The 18,080-nt window shown below is 41.6% G+C and overlaps 1 protein-coding gene across 2 annotated transcripts in view; it reads left to right on the forward strand.

The window, feature by feature from the left end:
• CDH2 (cadherin 2) overlaps window positions 1-18,080 on the forward strand; it is a 215,623-nt gene that overhangs the window by 177,777 nt on the left and 19,766 nt on the right. For both annotated transcript variants that reach the window (XM_004273726.4, XM_004273727.4), the window contains 4 exons: window positions 745-887; window positions 3,716-3,949; window positions 4,248-4,481; window positions 6,440-6,579. In XM_004273726.4, the coding sequence (XP_004273774.1) occupies window positions 745-887; window positions 3,716-3,949; window positions 4,248-4,481; window positions 6,440-6,579 (751 nt within the window). The remainder of the gene's footprint in view (window positions 1-744; window positions 888-3,715; window positions 3,950-4,247; window positions 4,482-6,439; window positions 6,580-18,080) is intronic.

Genomic DNA, 18,080 nt, shown 5'->3' on the forward strand with positions numbered 1-18,080 from the left:
GGGAGAGGCCACAACAGTGAGAGGCCCGCGTACCGCAAAAAAAAAAAAAAAACATAGGATATGTTTTCCAATTTGTCTATTGGTTTCCCAAGCTTGAAAAGCTTATCCCCACGCCACATAAAAAAGGAGGTTAAGCTGATACCGATAAATCTGCTCAGACCATGGGACTTGCCTTGAAGGGTGTAGTTCTGAGGCTTGGCCCAGGTGGGGAGATCCTAGGAGGAATGGGAATTGGTGGGCGGGGGGAGGTCCTCCCCACTGTGACCACATCTCCACCATGATAAGGTGGTAAACGTTTAGGAGTGTTCTGTGATAGAAAATTCAACTTCTATGAAAATTTCTCTTCAGCCCTATACATTAGGGCTCCTGCTCGCTTAGAAGATATATTTGAGCTATTTTTTCTGCACCGTTGCTATCCTATGAACTAGATAACAGCTTAAAATCAGATCTGTCAAATCCCCCTTAACCCCAAACTGCAGTAGGGAGACTGGGCTCCTGGTCTTTCCCCTGGAACACCTATGCAATGTTTCCTGTGCGCCTGGCCACGCAGCACACAACCTTCATGTACCTCCCCAAACCACTGCCACAGAAATTCTTTCCCGCGTTACGGCTGCATGTCCAACCATCATCTACAAAAATGCAAGTTAACGCACCGGTTTCACCTGGGACTACACCTGAAAAATAGGCTTTATTTTTTAAGTGTCATGTCAAAAATATTAAATGTATTGTGCTTTCATTTTGTAGATACACAAAATTATCTGATCCTGCCAACTGGCTAAAAATAGATCCTGTGAATGGGCAGATAACTACAATTGCTGTTTTGGACAGAGAATCTCCAAATGTGAAAAATAATATATATAACGCTACTTTCCTTGCTTCTGACAATGGTACGTAATTAAATATAGTCACTCTATTATCCTGGATGTTGTTAAGAGCGTAGAGCCTTATCACAAATGCATCATCAGGAAATGAAGTTTTCTACAAAACCCAACTGTCTAGAAAACTGACCTTCATTCTTCTAAGGCCCCAATTTCTATTTTCCATTTCCACTGGGCTTTCTGTGATACATTCCCTGTCTTCTGTAATGAATGTTCCCAATGTCCTTATACCCTCCGTGGTCACCTAGTATTGTGATCACAAGCCTTTGTGGTTTTTCTGCCCTGCTGCACCTTGATGCCTCAGTGGCCCAGACACAGTGGGTTTTGAGGTGGTCTTTTTATATTTCTTCTAGTCAATTTGTTTGTTGCCATTAGTTTGTCTGTATCTAGCATTTTTTCCAATTCTCTACCTCTAGTCTGCCACAGGCTAGGAAACTCTAAATTTCATGCCTACATTGAAATAATTGAGTACTTGAGCTTTAGTGTGTTGGTTTTGAAAAACATAAACATATAGTTTAGCATCTTTTTTATTTCTGGGTCTCTGCTGGATTCTAAATGGCTGATATTAATAGAGAGCACTTTTTTTTAGATGTGTAAGATGAAAATGACTCACGTTAAACTGGAGTCGGACTTGTTTCAGCTCTCAACATGACATGGTTTAAGAGTGAAGCTTTGAAGTCCCACCTGACCCCCAGGGTCCAGACTCCAGTTCTATCATTTTCTAACTGCAGGACTGGCAACAAGGTTTTAAAGCTGTCCATTTCCTTTTTCTGTTAAATAGGTATAATGGTAGCAGTATGTAACTCACAGCGTACAGGGGAAGATAACAAGGCTTATACATGTAAAGGTTTTAAAACAGTGCCTGGCACAAACTAAACACTCAAATAAACATTTCTATATGTGTTAATAGTTTCAAAACTGAATCATGACCATCTTTTAAAATCATTTTAATGTTGGACTATGAATGTTAGCATCTAATAAAAATAGTAGGCTTTTCTATTTGGTGGCCGAGATATGCAGTTTGAAAAACGTTGCATATCAACATTTTTGATAAGAACAGTTTCAAAGAACCTTTCCAAATCCTGTATAATAAGATTCAATGAGCTCATTATCTGTCAGAAATCTACAAGGTGACAGGGCCAAAGCAATATTTCTTATACTTTCTATTATGAGACCTACTGTTCAAATATTTAGAATTGAAACTTGGCAGGAACCTCTTCTGCCATTTCACATCAAAGCACAGCATTCGTGTGTGTTGTATCTTGTCTCGCCATATGTAAGTGGTAGCTTTCTCCACAGTGAAACTTAAAGTAATATATCTTGCACCATTATGTTGAGATTTAAAGAGCTATAAAATTATATGTATATATGTTGGTTGTGAGTTACAACCAGACTTTTCATTCACCAAGGTGGATTGTTTTCTACTTGAAAGGGTGTTTGATACAAGAGAGAAGTGAGCAGTTAAATCTGTGTAGCTGTGATGCTTTGCAAATGCACTTGACTCTAAATCACAAGACTGGATTTAGAGCCCCGGTTCTGCTCCTTAATAATTGGACCAGCTGTTACACTCTCTGTGCCTTTGTTTCATTATTGTTTTTGCTGCTTGCTATTCTGTGAAGTTGTTATGGCAGTCAAATAATATTAAATGTGGTAATAAATGTGAAACTAACTCAAACTACAAAGAATCATAGTGGTTCTGGTGCTGTTAGAATATGGTGAACAGCCATCCTACCGCTCCACCTTAAACTCCCTGCTCTCAGAGCCACCCGTACTCCTTAGGGAGGTCCGTGGAGATTTCTCCTTGTCCCCTCCTGAGGAGTGTACGTGTGCACCTTCCTGGTTTCATGACCTTGGGCAGGTCACTTAAACCTCTGGGTTTCAATATTCAGCCTTGTTTAGAAAATTCCTATATTTCTATTATATTAGATTTATATAATATATATCAATTATATGATTAAATGTAATTGTCTTATATATTTAATATAATGTTTATATAATAATGGTTTCATTACATTTTATATATTTGTTATATATTTATGTATAAATATTTATAACACAGCAGAGTCCAAGTCACCAGTCTAAATCTTCACAAGTGATAAGTACAGAGACCGCATTTTATAGTGGAATGAGAATGGATTTGGGGTCAGGCAGACCAGCCTTTACTAGCAACCCTACCACTTCTAAGAGGGTGTGACCGTGACCGGTTTACAGCAACTTCGGTGCCTATCTGTTTAAACCTACTTCGTAGGATGACAATGAAATAACGTATAGGGAGCAACCTAATACTTTCTCAAGGAGGTAGTTGGTTGATCAGTAAATACCATGTCTTTTCTCCATGGGCTCCTCCCCAAGATGAGGTCTGTGCGTCCGTATCACTTGTCTGCAGACTGTTTCGAGCTTGAAAAGCATTCTTGGGTTCTTTTGTGCACACGGCTTGGTTCTCCCTCAAAGAGTAGGGCCCATGAGATCATGAGCCCGGGGTTCTGCTTCTCTTACAATCCCCGGTGCCTAGAGGAGCGCGATGTGCACGGGGCCCAGAGTAAGGACGGCGAGGGCGCCGGATCACCCTTGGCCGGGCCAGGGGCGTGCGCATGCGCCTTGTTACCGCCCCTCAGCGCCCGCAGGCCCAGCGGGGGCAGCACAGGGTCATCCTGCAAAAGAGGCATGAAGTGGCCTTGTACCAAAAACAGTCTGCCGAGATGCTGTGGCAACTACATTCTTCCAAGGTTACGCAGTGATAGGGGCAAGCAGGCTGGAAACTTAGAGTTTCATCGTAAGTGAGTCTCAAGGGAAAGAATTGTTCAGCGTCGGTTTGTGGTTTTTTCCTCCCTTTTAAGGAATCCCTCCTATGAGTGGAACAGGAACGCTGCAGATCTATTTACTTGATATTAACGACAATGCCCCTCAAGTGCTACCTCAAGAGGCAGAGACTTGCGAAACTCCGGACCCCAATTCAATTAACATCACGGCACTTGACTATGACATTGATCCAAACGCTGGACCATTTGCTTTTGATCTTCCTTTGTCTCCAGTGACTATTAAGAGAAATTGGACCATCACTCGGCTTAATGGTGAGAACAGGTTCATTATTTGAATATATGTGCAGTTGAGAGGCTTTGACCTGGCATGAAAAGTTAATTTTAAGTGCTTTATTATCTTCCCCTTAAATGTATTTTAAAAGCTACTTAAAGCTTAAATAAGATATTAGAAGCCCTTAAAGACAAAAAAAAAAAAAACTTGACAGTGCAGGATAGTTGAAAACTGCTTTATATGTACCATTCGGGAGTAATACGTTCTGGAAAATGCCATGTGTTTTTGAATCGTATAATGTATGAACTATCAGACTGTATTTTTCCCTTTTTTGTATAGGTGATTTTGCTCAGCTCAATTTAAAGATAAAATTTCTTGAAGCCGGGATATATGAAGTTCCAATCATAATCACAGATTCGGGTAATCCTCCCAAGTCAAATATTTCCATCCTTCGCGTGAAGGTTTGCCAGTGTGACTCCAACGGGGACTGCACAGATGTGGATAGAATTGTGGGCGCAGGGCTGGGCACGGGCGCCATCATTGCAATCCTGCTTTGCATCATCATCCTGCTCAGTGAGTACTTTCCTCGTCTCTTAGGTGTAATTCTTGTTGCTTCTAGGATGTTTAGCAAAGTAACTTTTTATTGTCGCCTTTCATCGTAACCTAACAACACTCTTCCACTCTGAGCATTTTCTTGCAGCCACGCCCACTTCAGAATGAGAGAAGCCCTGAGCATTCTTGCAAGCACTTACGTGTTTGCAGCAAACCCAGCCAGCCTACCTCTTTCGTGCCCTGTTGCAGTTTTCTGATGCTGATCGCTTGGGGAGCTGTAGCAAACTCGTTTCATAGAAAAATATTAGACAGTGCTCAGTTGGAGCCCTTCTCTTAGGATTCGAGTCTGAATTCATGGCACGTAGTTGGTGATTTAGGAAAATAAGTGTATTGCTTTCCTTCATATAAAGTGCAGTCAGCAACCTGCTCCAGCCATGCAGGGATCAAGGTATTTGTTTTCGACGGGCTGCATAAAATAGTGAGAGATTGTACTTCATACAGCACATTGGATAATAGAAATGATTGCACAGCTCAATAAACTGTCTGTCTTTAGAGCAAGTCTAGATTAAGGAATTGCTCCTTTTTAAAATACTTTGCAGTCTTTGGTTCAGTGGAATGCAAGGAATTAACCACTGGGAAGTACTTTAGGAGCCACTTGTAAGCATGCAGGTTAAAAGAATAAATTGCCTGGACCCTGTGTTGTATTGTTGAATAGCAGCAGGACTTAGTTTACTGTGCGGTCATGCTATGCACCAATCACTTTCTTGAAAGTGTTGGCCATTTCTTTTATGTTTTCTCCATTTGCAAGTGTTCTAGTAATTTAGAATGCTGTCCCTTTTTTTTTCTAAGCAATTACTGTAGAGGGCTAAGCATTTTTTACTTCCTATGTGGAGACTACTCTGACTATAATTTGAAACCTACATGCTGTAGTAATAATCCACTTGCTGGATTTAGCCCTGGAACAATGGCAAATGAGATCATGTATCTGGCTTTAAAAGGAGGATATTTACTTTTATGGCCAATAATAAAAATGTGCTCAAATAGAGTCATTAAATCTTTTGCTTCAGGATGTAAACTGATAGCCCCAGATTTTAGAAGGAATGCGCACTAGATGTACTCTTAAGGATATGCTTCAGTTTCAACTACCGTGGGGCATATACACCAACCTTATCAAGAAAGACTTAGAGCTGATGGATTGTGGCATGAAGAAGTGACTCAAGCCATTTTGAAGGAAAACGAATCAATGCTGATTGTAGCGTCAATGCACTGGAAAATTTATGATTCTAATCCTGGCACAGAAATGTAAAGCATGAACGCCTAATGTTATTTCAGTGCTCAAACTAATCCCCTGGCCTTCTTACCTGAAACATGCAGTGGAATAGGAAAGGGAAAAGCACAATAGTGCAGTAGAAGGACCCAGGCCCTTGGGAGTCAAAAATCCTCATGATCAAGTCGCTGATCCAGGTCTAATGTACTACCAAAGGCATCTTGGCAAGCACGTCCTATCCTTGACAAGTGCCCTTCTCTCTGATTTGGGGAGTAGAATGATGACGGATCAACTGGAATGAAACAGCAATTAAATAACGAGTGACTATTTCACTTACTGTTGTTTGCTGTTCTAAAATTTACAAGCCATTATATTAAGCGTATCCTATCCTCTGGCAAGACAAAGTAAAAGACAGAAATAGTTTTTGTCCCCATTTGTAGATGGTAAAACTGAGGACAGATGTCCACTCAGTGAGTTCACAGGGCACCAGTTTGCAGAACCCGGGTCCTCACACTCTAAACCTAGCGCTCAGGGCCTCTGCTTTGTCTTGGCTCTGGTCATGTGAGGCCAGAAATAGGTAACAGAGTAAAAGACACATTACAAGTTTTCCAGCCATATAAGTATAAATTTTTAATGTTGAAGACTGTGATTAGACAGGTCGAGTTTTTAAAATTACAACACTGTACGTCTTTACTCTCTTTCTGCTGCCTAGTCCTCGTTCTGATGTTTGTAGTATGGATGAAACGTCGGGATAAGGAACGCCAGGCCAAGCAACTTTTAATTGATCCAGAAGACGATGTAAGAGATAATATTTTAAAATATGATGAAGAAGGTGGAGGAGAAGAAGACCAGGTGAGCAATGTTTTAAATCTTTAAATCTCTAAGTGAAATTTTATCATCTTAAAATTAAAGTGGTGGGCTTCCCTGGTGGCGCAGTGGTTGAGAGTCCGCCTGCCAATGCAGGGGATGCGGGTTCATGCCCTGGTCCGGGAAGATCCCACATGCCGCAGAGCGGCTGGGCCCGTGAGCCATGGCTGCTGAGCCTGCGCGTCCGGAGCCTGTGCTCCGCAACAGGACAGGCCACAACAGTGAGAGGCCCACGTACCGCAAAACAAAAAAACAAACAACAACAACAAAAAATTAAAGTGGTGGGGAAAATGTTAATACATAGAGTAAAAGAATGGGATCAAGTTTCTTTTCCTTTATCACATTCTCAGACACTTGGTGAATTCTTTCCAACCTGTGCTGCTTATTGATTTTTTTTTTTTCCAAAGTGCCAAATGTCATTGTATTTATTTTGTGAGAAGATCATTAACATTGATTCAAGGAGCCCAGGATTTACACCTAATACTAATTATATCCGTACTGATAAAAATGTTTTTCTTTACAGTTTTTCTTCATTGCATATCCAAACTAAAAGTAAAAGTAGTTTCTATGTTGGAATTTGGATTTTTATCAGTATGGCAGAAAAAGCACAAGCTATTCATTTCATAAACACTTACCAAGCACATTCAATAATCCAGGCACTATTTTAATCATTGGGGAAACAGAGGTGGGCAGAGCCAACAAAGATTCGCCCTCAAGAATCTTACTTTTTTTTTCTTTTTGGCCACTCCGCACATGGCTTGTGGGATCTTAGTTCCCCAGCCAAGGATTGAACCCGGGCCCTGGCAGGGAAAGTGCTGAGTCCTAACCACTGGACCGCTAGGGAATTCCCAAGAGTCTTACATTCTTGAGAATGTAAGAGACAATATCTAGCTCACCTCTGTACCTGTGATGTCTGTCCTGATGCCTGGCTTATAGTAGTTGCTTAATAAATGTTGAGCTCCTGACTGGTTATAGAACATGAGCTTCTGTATGTACATAAGGAACTGCATCCCTGTTTGAGGATGGGAATGATCAATAGGTGGAAAATGAAGAACTTTATCTGCTGGGAAGCAGCATTGTAGCTATCATTATAACTAACACTTTCAAGGTCTGTACTACATACCAGGCATTCTGCTAAGCACATTGAATGCTGTTACCTCTTAAATCTTCGAAAGCTGTGTACTGTATTGTGACTATGTCCACTTTTGTGTTAGCAAACAGATAGGCATTGTTGGAGTCTATAAATTCATACAACTAGGAAGTGATAGAAGTAGGATTTGAATCCAGGTCTGTCTGATGATACAGCCTAAACTAACTATATAGTTATCAATATACAGTTCCTTTTGAAATTATCTGGAAGGTATGAGTATATATAATCCATGAGCAATCACTGTGAGAGGTATTTCTTAGATACATTGGATAGCTCTCACTTCCATATACTAATGCAAGTGTTGGGGGTAGTAGTCAGGTAAAGAACCCAGAATCCTTGGGTCTGGGATCATTATCAGTAAATTCAAAATACTCTGTCTGCAGAGTATATACGTAGACATTAGTGATAGGACTGTTAACTTGAAAAATTAATTCAAGCAAATTTCTGAACATATGTTCCTTTCTCTTCTTTACTCCTTTGAGGAAATAATACATCGCTTTTTGTTTTACAAAGCACATTCACACCCATTGTTGTGTTTCATCTTTGTGGCAGCCCATCAGAGTTTTCCATTTTCCATTTGAACAGGTTTTGTGATTTGCTCTCCAAGTCTGTAACTGGCAGAGTCAGAACTCAAGCCCGAATCTTCCGATTCCTGATTCCATGCTTGGTTTACAATACCTCAATTCTCTCATTTAGAAGAGATGTGTATTTTAAATCTGTCGAAAACTTGACTCATGTGTAAAGCTGTTTTGAATACTGACTAATTAAAGTGGCTCTATAAATATACCCCAGGGTTTCTTGCTTATAAATGTCTTTGGATATTAAAATTCATGTTTGGCTTAATCCCTCATTAATCTGTCCTTTCACTTTCCTGAGCTATGTTCAAGAACAGCAAACATTATACTGATCACATTATCTCATAAATCTTTTTCTTTCAGCATTTTATTTTTCATGTCATTGTGCATAATTTTCTAGGCATAAACCTAAACCCAACTCAGTGAAGCTTTGGTAAAAATAGTAACAACTAGAAGGACATCAGTCATGACTGGATGCTGCCTAGAATCAAGAACCAAGATATTTCACAGCTTCCGAGGGTCTGGACCAGGGTACTTGATGTCAGCTGATCTGGCTTTTTCTCCTCCCTTCCAATTCCTTTAAGAAATTATTTAATGAAATTTTATTGTTGTCATTATTTTAGGAAAGACTTTTACTGACTGTGTCCACTTAGATTGATGCTTGAGATCAAATGGTAAAGCTTACCTATTGCAAGATTTATTAAAATTGTTATCGATCTTCAACCTCTTCTTTACCTGACCCGGGAAATTTTCTCTGCTCCCAGATCAACTCTTGGGCACGAATGTGTCCCTTCCTACCCACTTTCTTGATAGTCCAGAGACTCTTCTGGAACTTGCTGTGGATTGACCTCAGTGGCTCGTATCTTTATTGAAATAGCGCTGGTCTTCCTGTGGCGTCTTCCTGTTGCCTCTTGGTTCTTTGATGGCAGTTCCGTCTAGATCAAGAGCCTCCACCCATTCTCTGATCCTGTTACGATTCCCATTTGCAGTTCTCATTATAGAAAATTGTGACAAAATTAGATAACGGGTTTTTTATTCACTCTAACTTGGACCTCATAATAGCGGAATAAAATATGCAGCATAGGAAGCCTACACCGAAGGTTCTGTCTCCTCTGCCTCTAAAGTGGTTCATGAAATCCACTCATTTTCACCATCATCCAGGCCACTGCCTTCACTTAGGTCAGAAGCATCACTGACCTGCGGCGGCCTCCTCATGAGCGTCCGGTCTCTGGATGCACACCCCATCTGCTCTTTGGAAATTATCAAATCCAAACTCCCTCCTTAGTATGACAGATCTGTGGCCCTGCACCCACCCTTTGGTGGACCCCCACTTTGTGCACTAGGTAAAGGCCTATGGGAAGGAGCTGGTGGTAGGTACAGGCTCCCCAAGGATGTGACTTCATCAAGCCTATATCCACTCATGGCCACTAAAGTTTCCTTCAGAGTCGGGGTGATCCGTCCTTCTCCCATTGAATGACTCTTCTCACTCTTCCTCCGGGGATAAGAACAGTTATGGGTCTTCTTTCTCCTAGAAAGGGCTTGCTGGTTTCTTTATTTTCATTCAGTTAGATCTCATTATGTTTTTAGCTATCTTATGTTCTCAGAAATCTGTGATTTAGTAACATACCTGGCTCGTTCTTAGCATTAGAGTGTCAATGATAATCTCATGCTTTTCTCTATCCCAACCAGAAGCAGAAGGCTTCCTCCCTGTTTAAGAGTATAATCATCACTCATGTCAACAAAGCCTGTTTCCATTACCCCAGAAGCTCACTGTGTACCCCACTGTCAGGCAGTATGCCCTGTGTCAAAAGTAACTAGTATTTTTTATTTCTATCACCATAGATGGGCATTACCTGGTTTTGGATTTTATTATAAAAATGGATGTCATACAGTAGGTACTTTTCCTGCCTGGCTTCCTTTACTCGATATTTTATCTGTAAGATTCATCCGTGCTACATTTAGAAGTAGTTCATTTCTTGTCATTGCCAAATACTGTTGTGTTGTGAGAATTGACCACATTTTATTTATCCATCCTACTACACTTGGCATTTGAGTTGATCCAGCTGAGTTATTATGAATAAAACTGCCACGAATGTTCTTATGCCTGTGTTTTGGCACACTTGTGCTGGTATGTGCTCAGGGATTGAATTTCTAGGTCCTAGAATATGCATATAGGCGCAGCCCTCAGTACAATCCTGCCAGTTTTCTGAAGTGATTGTACCAGTTCACACTCCCCCGGCCACAGCGGCGTACGAGACTTCCAATTGCCCTACATCCTCACTAGCCCTTGGGTTTTCTCAGTCTTTCAAAATTTTAGCCACTCTGGTGGTATGTGCCTCATTATGATTTAATTGGGATGTTCCTACTGACTTCCTTGCCCTTTTGATATCTTCTCTGTGAAGTGTCTGTTCAGCTTACTTGTTTACTTTTCTATTGGGTTGTTTGTCTTTTTCTTATTGATTTGTAGGAGGGCCTTCTATACTATGGATATCAGTTCTTTGTCGGATAAATGTATTATAAATATCTTCTATTCTGTAGCTTGCTTTTTTATTCTCTTAGGGGTACCTTATGATGAAAAGAAGTTTTTAATTTTAATGAAGTCTAATTTATCAGTTTTTTCCATTATGGTTAGTACATTTATACCTATTTAAGGAAACTTTGTCTCCCTGAGTTAATGAATGCCCCCCCCAAAAAAAATCTTGCCTTCTTGAAGCTTTATGGTTTTACCTATTATATTAAGTCTGTGATCCATCTGCAATGGATTATTCGTGTAGTATAAGTAAGCCAGAAAGAGAAAAACAAATATCGTATATTAACGCATATTTGTGGAATCTAGAAAAATGGTACAGATGAACCTATTTGCAGGGCAGGAATAGAGAAGCAGACGTAGAGAACAGACATGTGGACACAGAGGGGTGGGGGTGGGACAAATTGGGAGATTAGGTTTGACATAAATACACTACCATGTGTGAAGTAGCTAGCAAGTGGGAACCTGCTGTATAGCACAGGGAGCTCAGCTCGGTGCTCTGTGACCACCTACATGCGTAGGATGAGGGTGGAGGGAGGTCCAAGAGGGAGGGGATATAGATATACATATAGCTGATTCACTTCATTGTACAGCAGAAACTAACACAGCATTATAAAGCAATTATACTCCAATAAAAAAAAAAAAGATATAGATCAGGGGTCTCTTGTTTTCTTCCTAGCTGGCTATCCAGCACTGTTTACGAAAAAGGTAACCCATCTCCACTGCATTGAAGGGGTTCGTTTGTCATAAAGCAGGTGGTTATATGTGTGTGGACCTGTGGGGTGGCTTCCAGATGCTCTGTGCTGTACTAGTTGTCCTATTTGTCTATTTTTAGGCCAATACCATGCTGTTTTCATTACTAGAGCTTTCTAATATATCTCCCTATCTGTTAGGATATTTTCTCCAATAGAATTCATCAAGATTTCTATTTTAAAGTTTTGGATGGATTTTATCATTTACCTTTTTTCCTTAAGAAAAAGAAACACTTTATTTAATACTCTTACTTTCTAAGTGAATTTATGCCAAATGCTTCTCCATGTTCTAAACAAGATGCCATTGCTTTTTAATCTTAAAGTCATAGCCGGTTCCTGAGAAGTTCAGTTTTGTGAAGTATACTGTATACTATTGTCCATAATTCACATGTGGCTCCCTGTTAGGAATTCTGTTTCTTTGAAGCATGCATTAAGCCTTTTTGGCAACAGACTTTGGCTCATATTTTTTATTGTTTTTTTTTGGAAGACATTATGTTTTTACAAGAGTGAGCCTCGGAAATGGAACTGGTGCCACGTTACATTCTAGACAAGTTTTGGTCGATTTTTATTACACGTAGCAGGTATTTTACAGAGCATGGGTGTTACCTCCAGATGTGGTTGGAGACTGTGCCATAGGAAGCAGACAGCTTGTCACGATCAGGCTGTGGTCTGCCGGATGTCTCCGCCAGACAGTCTTTCAGAATCATCAGCTTTCAAAGATGGGTAGACCTCAGAGGTCAGTTTAGCTAGTTGGTGGAGGCTTGTGGCTACAGGCAAAGGCAGGTCTGCAGCAGCTGTCGCCAGGAGGCTACGATGCCTAGCCTAAAGCTGGCTTAGCCAAAATTCTTATTCTTCCCGCCCAGAGGAAGTATCCTTAAGGAGCTAACTGATTAGAAAGAAAACAAAGCAAACCAGTCCTTTACAAGGGAGCCTTTATCTTCCCTGCTGTTGATTAGCATCTCTGTTTAAGTTCTGTGCCAAAACACAGGTTGCTAGTTTCTTTAACAAAATAGCTAAAACTATAGAGCCTAAGAAAAGAAAAACAAAACAAACAGACCAAAAAAACACCTCCACATCTTTTCTCTTGTCTTGTGGACAGTAGACTTGTCTCGGTGCGTGTGGCTATTCTGCTCTGGTTTCCATTGTCATGTGACTAGGTTGGGCCCGTTTCTGAAACTGGCATTAGATGTGTTCTGAACACAACCATTATTTCCTCACAGCGCTGTTGGCAGTTGGACAGACTCAGTATAATGCCCAGTCTCTTTCGAGAGGGTGAGGTCCCTTCTTTATCTGCTTCACTGCCGTGATCAGGGGGGCTTTGGGTGTTTATCGAGTCATGTTTAATTATCCTCATTAGTAAATGTCCTTCAGTGCCCTTTTGGTCAGTGGAGCTGATTGCAGACACCGGATCCCTTTTCACGATCTTTGTATCTGGTTCCTTCCATATCAGAATCACTAATAAAATACGGGTGAATGTACAGTGGAACCACCTGATAGTTCACTTCTCCTGGAACCCATCCCCTTTTAGCCCCAGGATGGGAAACAGAAACTGTTAGCTTCCTGCTCTCTAAATCTTAGACTTAATTACGATTACTGTTACATTAAACAGACGTATACTGAACGTGTATTATGTTTGTAATACTCACTAGTGCTGTCTTTAAACAACCTCTGCCTAAATCTCTTGACATGATACAGCTTCATTCTCCATAATAACAGCAGAAGCTATTGTTGGGGGGGGCAGGGTGTGTGTGGTAACCTACGTATTAGGCACGGTACTGAATACCTGTACTAAGTGCTTTATATCCGTAATTTCATTTGACCCTCCCCCAGTCCAGCAAAGAAGGTCCCCACTGTTAGAATGTAGTGAAGGTGGGGATTAAATCCCAGTAGGCCTGAGCCCAAAGAAGATGGTACCTTCCTTGGCAAAGCTGAAACTCAGCCTGGCAACGAAAACAGTGCCTTTCACAATGTCATCTGAATTTATTGGAAGAAGGCCGTCCCCTTCTTGAAGTAGGCTCCAGGTGAATGAAAACTACTACAGTAGTTTTCTCTGCTCCTAAAATTTAACTTGGGAAGATTTTCCGTTCCCGAGGCCTTGGGCTGTCTGGGGGCTCTGGGTCTATGGAAGAAGGTGCTGCCACGCACGTTCAGAAGTTTCTCCAGTGACAGTCAGTGGATGCTGGGGGCCTTAGGACCACAGCTGGTGGTTCAGGGGAACAAGCGTAGCAGTAAGGGAGCAGGCTTGTCATCTGCACAAGCAGAGTCAACTCATTTGAGATTAACGCTGACGCTGGTCCGAGCTGATCCGGACAGAAAGTGTGAAGAGCTGCATGAAGACGCCGCTCTCTGGGTCACTCTTGGATTCTCAGCCCTTGTTATCCACTGGGTACCACTCTGAATTCCCATACCTACTGCTGCTGTTGAGCAGAGCCTCACAATGGGCTAATAAGCTGTTTGCTCTCAGTCTCTTGCCCCAAGGCCCAGCACCTCTTGGGCTCAGCAGGCTTCACATTCCAGGCCGATGGGGACTCTCAGAATGCCCAAACTTGGTTCCTGAAGTCTTAGAGAAATGCTCTGGGCTAGTTTCTTTTGCACTAGAGATGGTTCTGAGCTCTCTGAGAAGGTACCTGCTACCAGCCCTGATGGTTCGGGGCCATGTCAGAAAGCTGGATTCTGGATCGCTTGAAAGTCACAGTTCAGACACAGGGGGTCTGTTCATGAAAAGCCCACAGCTGTGTTTTGTTCAGCTGGCAGAGTTTAAAAACCGACAAAAATTCACATAAAAGAATTCTGGCTCTTCCTGTCCTCTCAAAAAATGGAAAGATGGCCTGCATCCTGACGTGGCAGTGATTGTTGGAAACTAAACAGAGACGTCTTCTTTAAGCAGCAAGCGTGTTCCAGTAATTGCTGGTTTCCTTTTTTCCATACCAGGCCAGCTTTATAGATTTATGTTATCAGCTCATCCTTTGGAGAGACCCCTTTTTGCAGACTCTGATTCAATTATATAATAATTATTATGCTTTGGATGAACAAAACCAAATTCCTATGGGAAGGAGGTACTACAGTGCTCTGAAACCATGGGATAGTCTCCTGTGGTACTGGTTTTTGAAAAAGAGAAAGAAAGAACGAGAATTAGCCACAAATATAGTTAGGCAGATCTCTTAGTTAAAATAGGCTAGCTGCTCGAACAAGCTCCAAGATTTCAGTGACCTAAGCCTCATTGAGGTTTATTTCTTGCTTACTTGGCCGTAATTGGGTTTCGAGTCATGGGAGTTTGGAATGGAGAGAGAAAGTTCGTGCCATTTCACGCAGTCACTCAGAGCGCCAGTGACTCCCCCATCTTCCACGTGTGGCTTCCAAGGTCACCCTAGCCATACGTACATGTGTCACTGGGTGACAGAAGGGCAGGAAGGATGATTTGTGGGAGATTTTCATGGGCCAGGCCTGGAAATGAGACACATCACTTCCACTCCTGCCTTGAGAGAAGAATAAATGGGTTTGGTGACCAGCTGGAAGGCTCTAGCCACCCTGGTTAGGTACCTGGGTTTAGAGAATCTTTCTGAGGTTCTGTGAGAACATGCTTTCTCACAGTAACTACCCACAGCTAGATCAAGAGCATCGATCTGACCCATCCAGATGTGTCAGAAAGAAGTGGGTCCCTGGACACGGAGTAGACACAGGAGGTCCAGCAGGAAAATGGGACACTGTGTGTCAGGCTCACCTAAATCCAGGGAGAGCAGCTGTCCCCCACCTGGGGAGCACTGCCCCTGTGCCCCGGGGATACTAAAGTCTTCTTGATCGAGGCCCAGCACTTGCACGTGAAAGGAATCACGTATTTAAGGATAAAAGGAGTCATGCCAGGAGCTCTTTTTAGTGGGCAGGGATTCCAAAGCCCAAAAGATCCAGATGTGATTGCTGTATGAGTGTCAACTGGCTTTTTTTTTTTTTCCAATGAAATTAATGTCTTACGCGATTTCTAGAAATTAGTCTCAGTATTTCAGTAGATCAGATCCCCAGCATCTCCATGACTCAGAAAGCACATTTAACAGAATTGAAGTGACTGAGCTGGGGAAGGAACCCACAGTTCCTGTGACTCAGGGTTTGGCTTTGAGGAAGGGGGACTCTGCGGGTTGATGACTCACTTTTACCTCCCATTGATCCTCCACCTTGCATTTTAAACTGCAGTAGAATTGAACTTCCTATACATCTAACCTGTCTCACGCTATTTCACACTTTTATGGCTTAGTCCACAGTCTTGCCCTACCTGACTCTGTTCAGCCCCCAAGATTCCATCTCAGGACATCTCTCAGGGTCGCAGGCTGAATCAGGTGTCTCTGCTGCGTGCTCCCACAGCATATCCCATGTCTGCCTCTATTTTGAGATCTTGTGTGCAGCCCTGGTCCTGACCTTAAAGGCCCTGAGAGCAGGGACTTGTCACATTCATTTTTTTCTTCCAGCATCTAGGACAATTGGCACCTCGCAGGCACTCATAGAATGTTTGTGCATTGGGCCCTCTTCCAGAATCTCTTAGTTTGCAAGTCTTTCTACAGGGTTAATTGAACCATTACAGCCTGATAACTTCACTTTCATTTTTTGAAATCTATGATGGCTTCAGGAAATGATCAGATTCATAAATGCCGGTGTTTCATTACATACTTGTCCTGTGTCAGGCACTGGGCTCTGCTCTCAGTTCACGTGTCTTTTATAATCTTTTATAATCCCAACAACCCTATGCAGTAGATACTGCCATTAGTCCAGTTTTCAAACCCAGGTCCACATGACTTGAGAGGCCCAGCTCTTATGCACCGGGATGGAGGTCACATGAAAGACGTTTTATTTACTCTTGCTTGTCTATGGCAGGCAGGTGTTACTCTGTAGAAACAGTGAGGCTGGGCGCTTAGCCTCAGTTTATTAGATGACCACTGGTAATCTGGCTTTAAAACAGGCAAAGGGTAAGACCCAATTAATTCGTTAAGCATGGCTTGCAAAATTGAGCACATTTTGACACTGACAAGTGTAGAAGCTTGGAAAAGCAATTTGAGCAGCCAAGTTATTAAAAGACCTGAGATACAATCTGGGCAACAGGTACTAAAATCTAAAATCCACGCTGGATACCTAGACAGAAGGATGAGACACAGGTACAAGAAAGCACCTGGAGACCAAACCAGCCACTTCCCTGAGACCAGGGATCTCTTCTTGAGCCAAGACGGTCTCTAAAGATTAGCCACCGATCTCAGGAACCAGCCCCAGTGTGGGCAACCAAGCCTGACCCTCTGACTCAAGCAGAGAATGAAACTGGTATATTTGATTCTTCGAAATAACTGCTTTACAAAATCATTCTGCTTTATAAACAAGCTAACAGATGGCTGACTCTGGACATAGCTGTGGAGACCACTTTCAACATTTTCATTGCTGGCCAAAGCACACTCTTGTAAATATGTTCCCAAGTTGTTCATGCATTTATACCCACCTGCAAACTCCAGTATATATTAGCTATTGAAAGAGTGACACTGATTTCACAAAAGGAAAGTTTCACCAGGAATTTGGGTTAGCACACTGCCATCCCTTTTTTCATGCTGTTTTCAAAAACCCTCATGGCCAGGTGACTCACTGGTAGGCTACAGACAACATATGGTCTGAACTGGTTGGTACCCATTCCCTATTGGGCATTCAATATTTTTAATGTGCACTTGATTTGCATGTGAATTTTATTTACTATCCTGATCACTTCACATAAATTAACACAATATTTTATGTAATTCATCTTAATGTTTATTCTTCCTGACTGATTTTAAGTTTATTACATTTAGTTTTAGAGGAATGGAAAGTTACCCAGCAATACAGAGATAAAGATTTGTATGCCAAGTATGTGTTACCAGGATGTAAAAAAAAGCTAGGATACTAAGTGATATATGCCAGACTTCTACCAGTTGTCCGGATCTACCAGTTGCCTATTTCTATAAAGTTGTATTGGAACTTTATAAAAATTCCGTTTTGTGTGGCCTTGCGCCATGTCCACAGCTTACGTACTGCCTATAGCTACTATGACACAGCAGCAGCAGAGTTGAGGTATTTTGACAGAGACTCGATGGCCCAAAAACCCTGAAATATTTACTATCAGGTCTTACAGGAAAAGTTGATCCCTGCTATAGACGTCTTTCCATTAATGAAGTCTTCATTCACTCTTTTGTCCAAAGGTTGAATACTCTGAAGGTTAGCACAGGAAGTGTATGTAATCTGCCCAAGGTCACCCAGATAGATAGGGTAGAGCCGGGATTTGAATCCAGATGCTCTGATTTCAGAATCCATTTTTTTAAATCACAATACTATACTCCCTTTTCTGTACTGATTTCATTTGTAAATTTATCTTAAAACAAAGACTATATCTCTTTAGGAAATTCCAAAACAATGTGACATAAATGAGTGAAGGATTTTGATGCCGTCACCATATTCCCAACCAAATACTGCCATTCCTTTATTAC

The sequence above is a fragment of the Orcinus orca genome, chromosome 15 (assembly GCF_937001465.1).
Source record: "Orcinus orca chromosome 15, mOrcOrc1.1, whole genome shotgun sequence".
NCBI lineage: Eukaryota > Metazoa > Chordata > Mammalia > Artiodactyla > Delphinidae > Orcinus > Orcinus orca.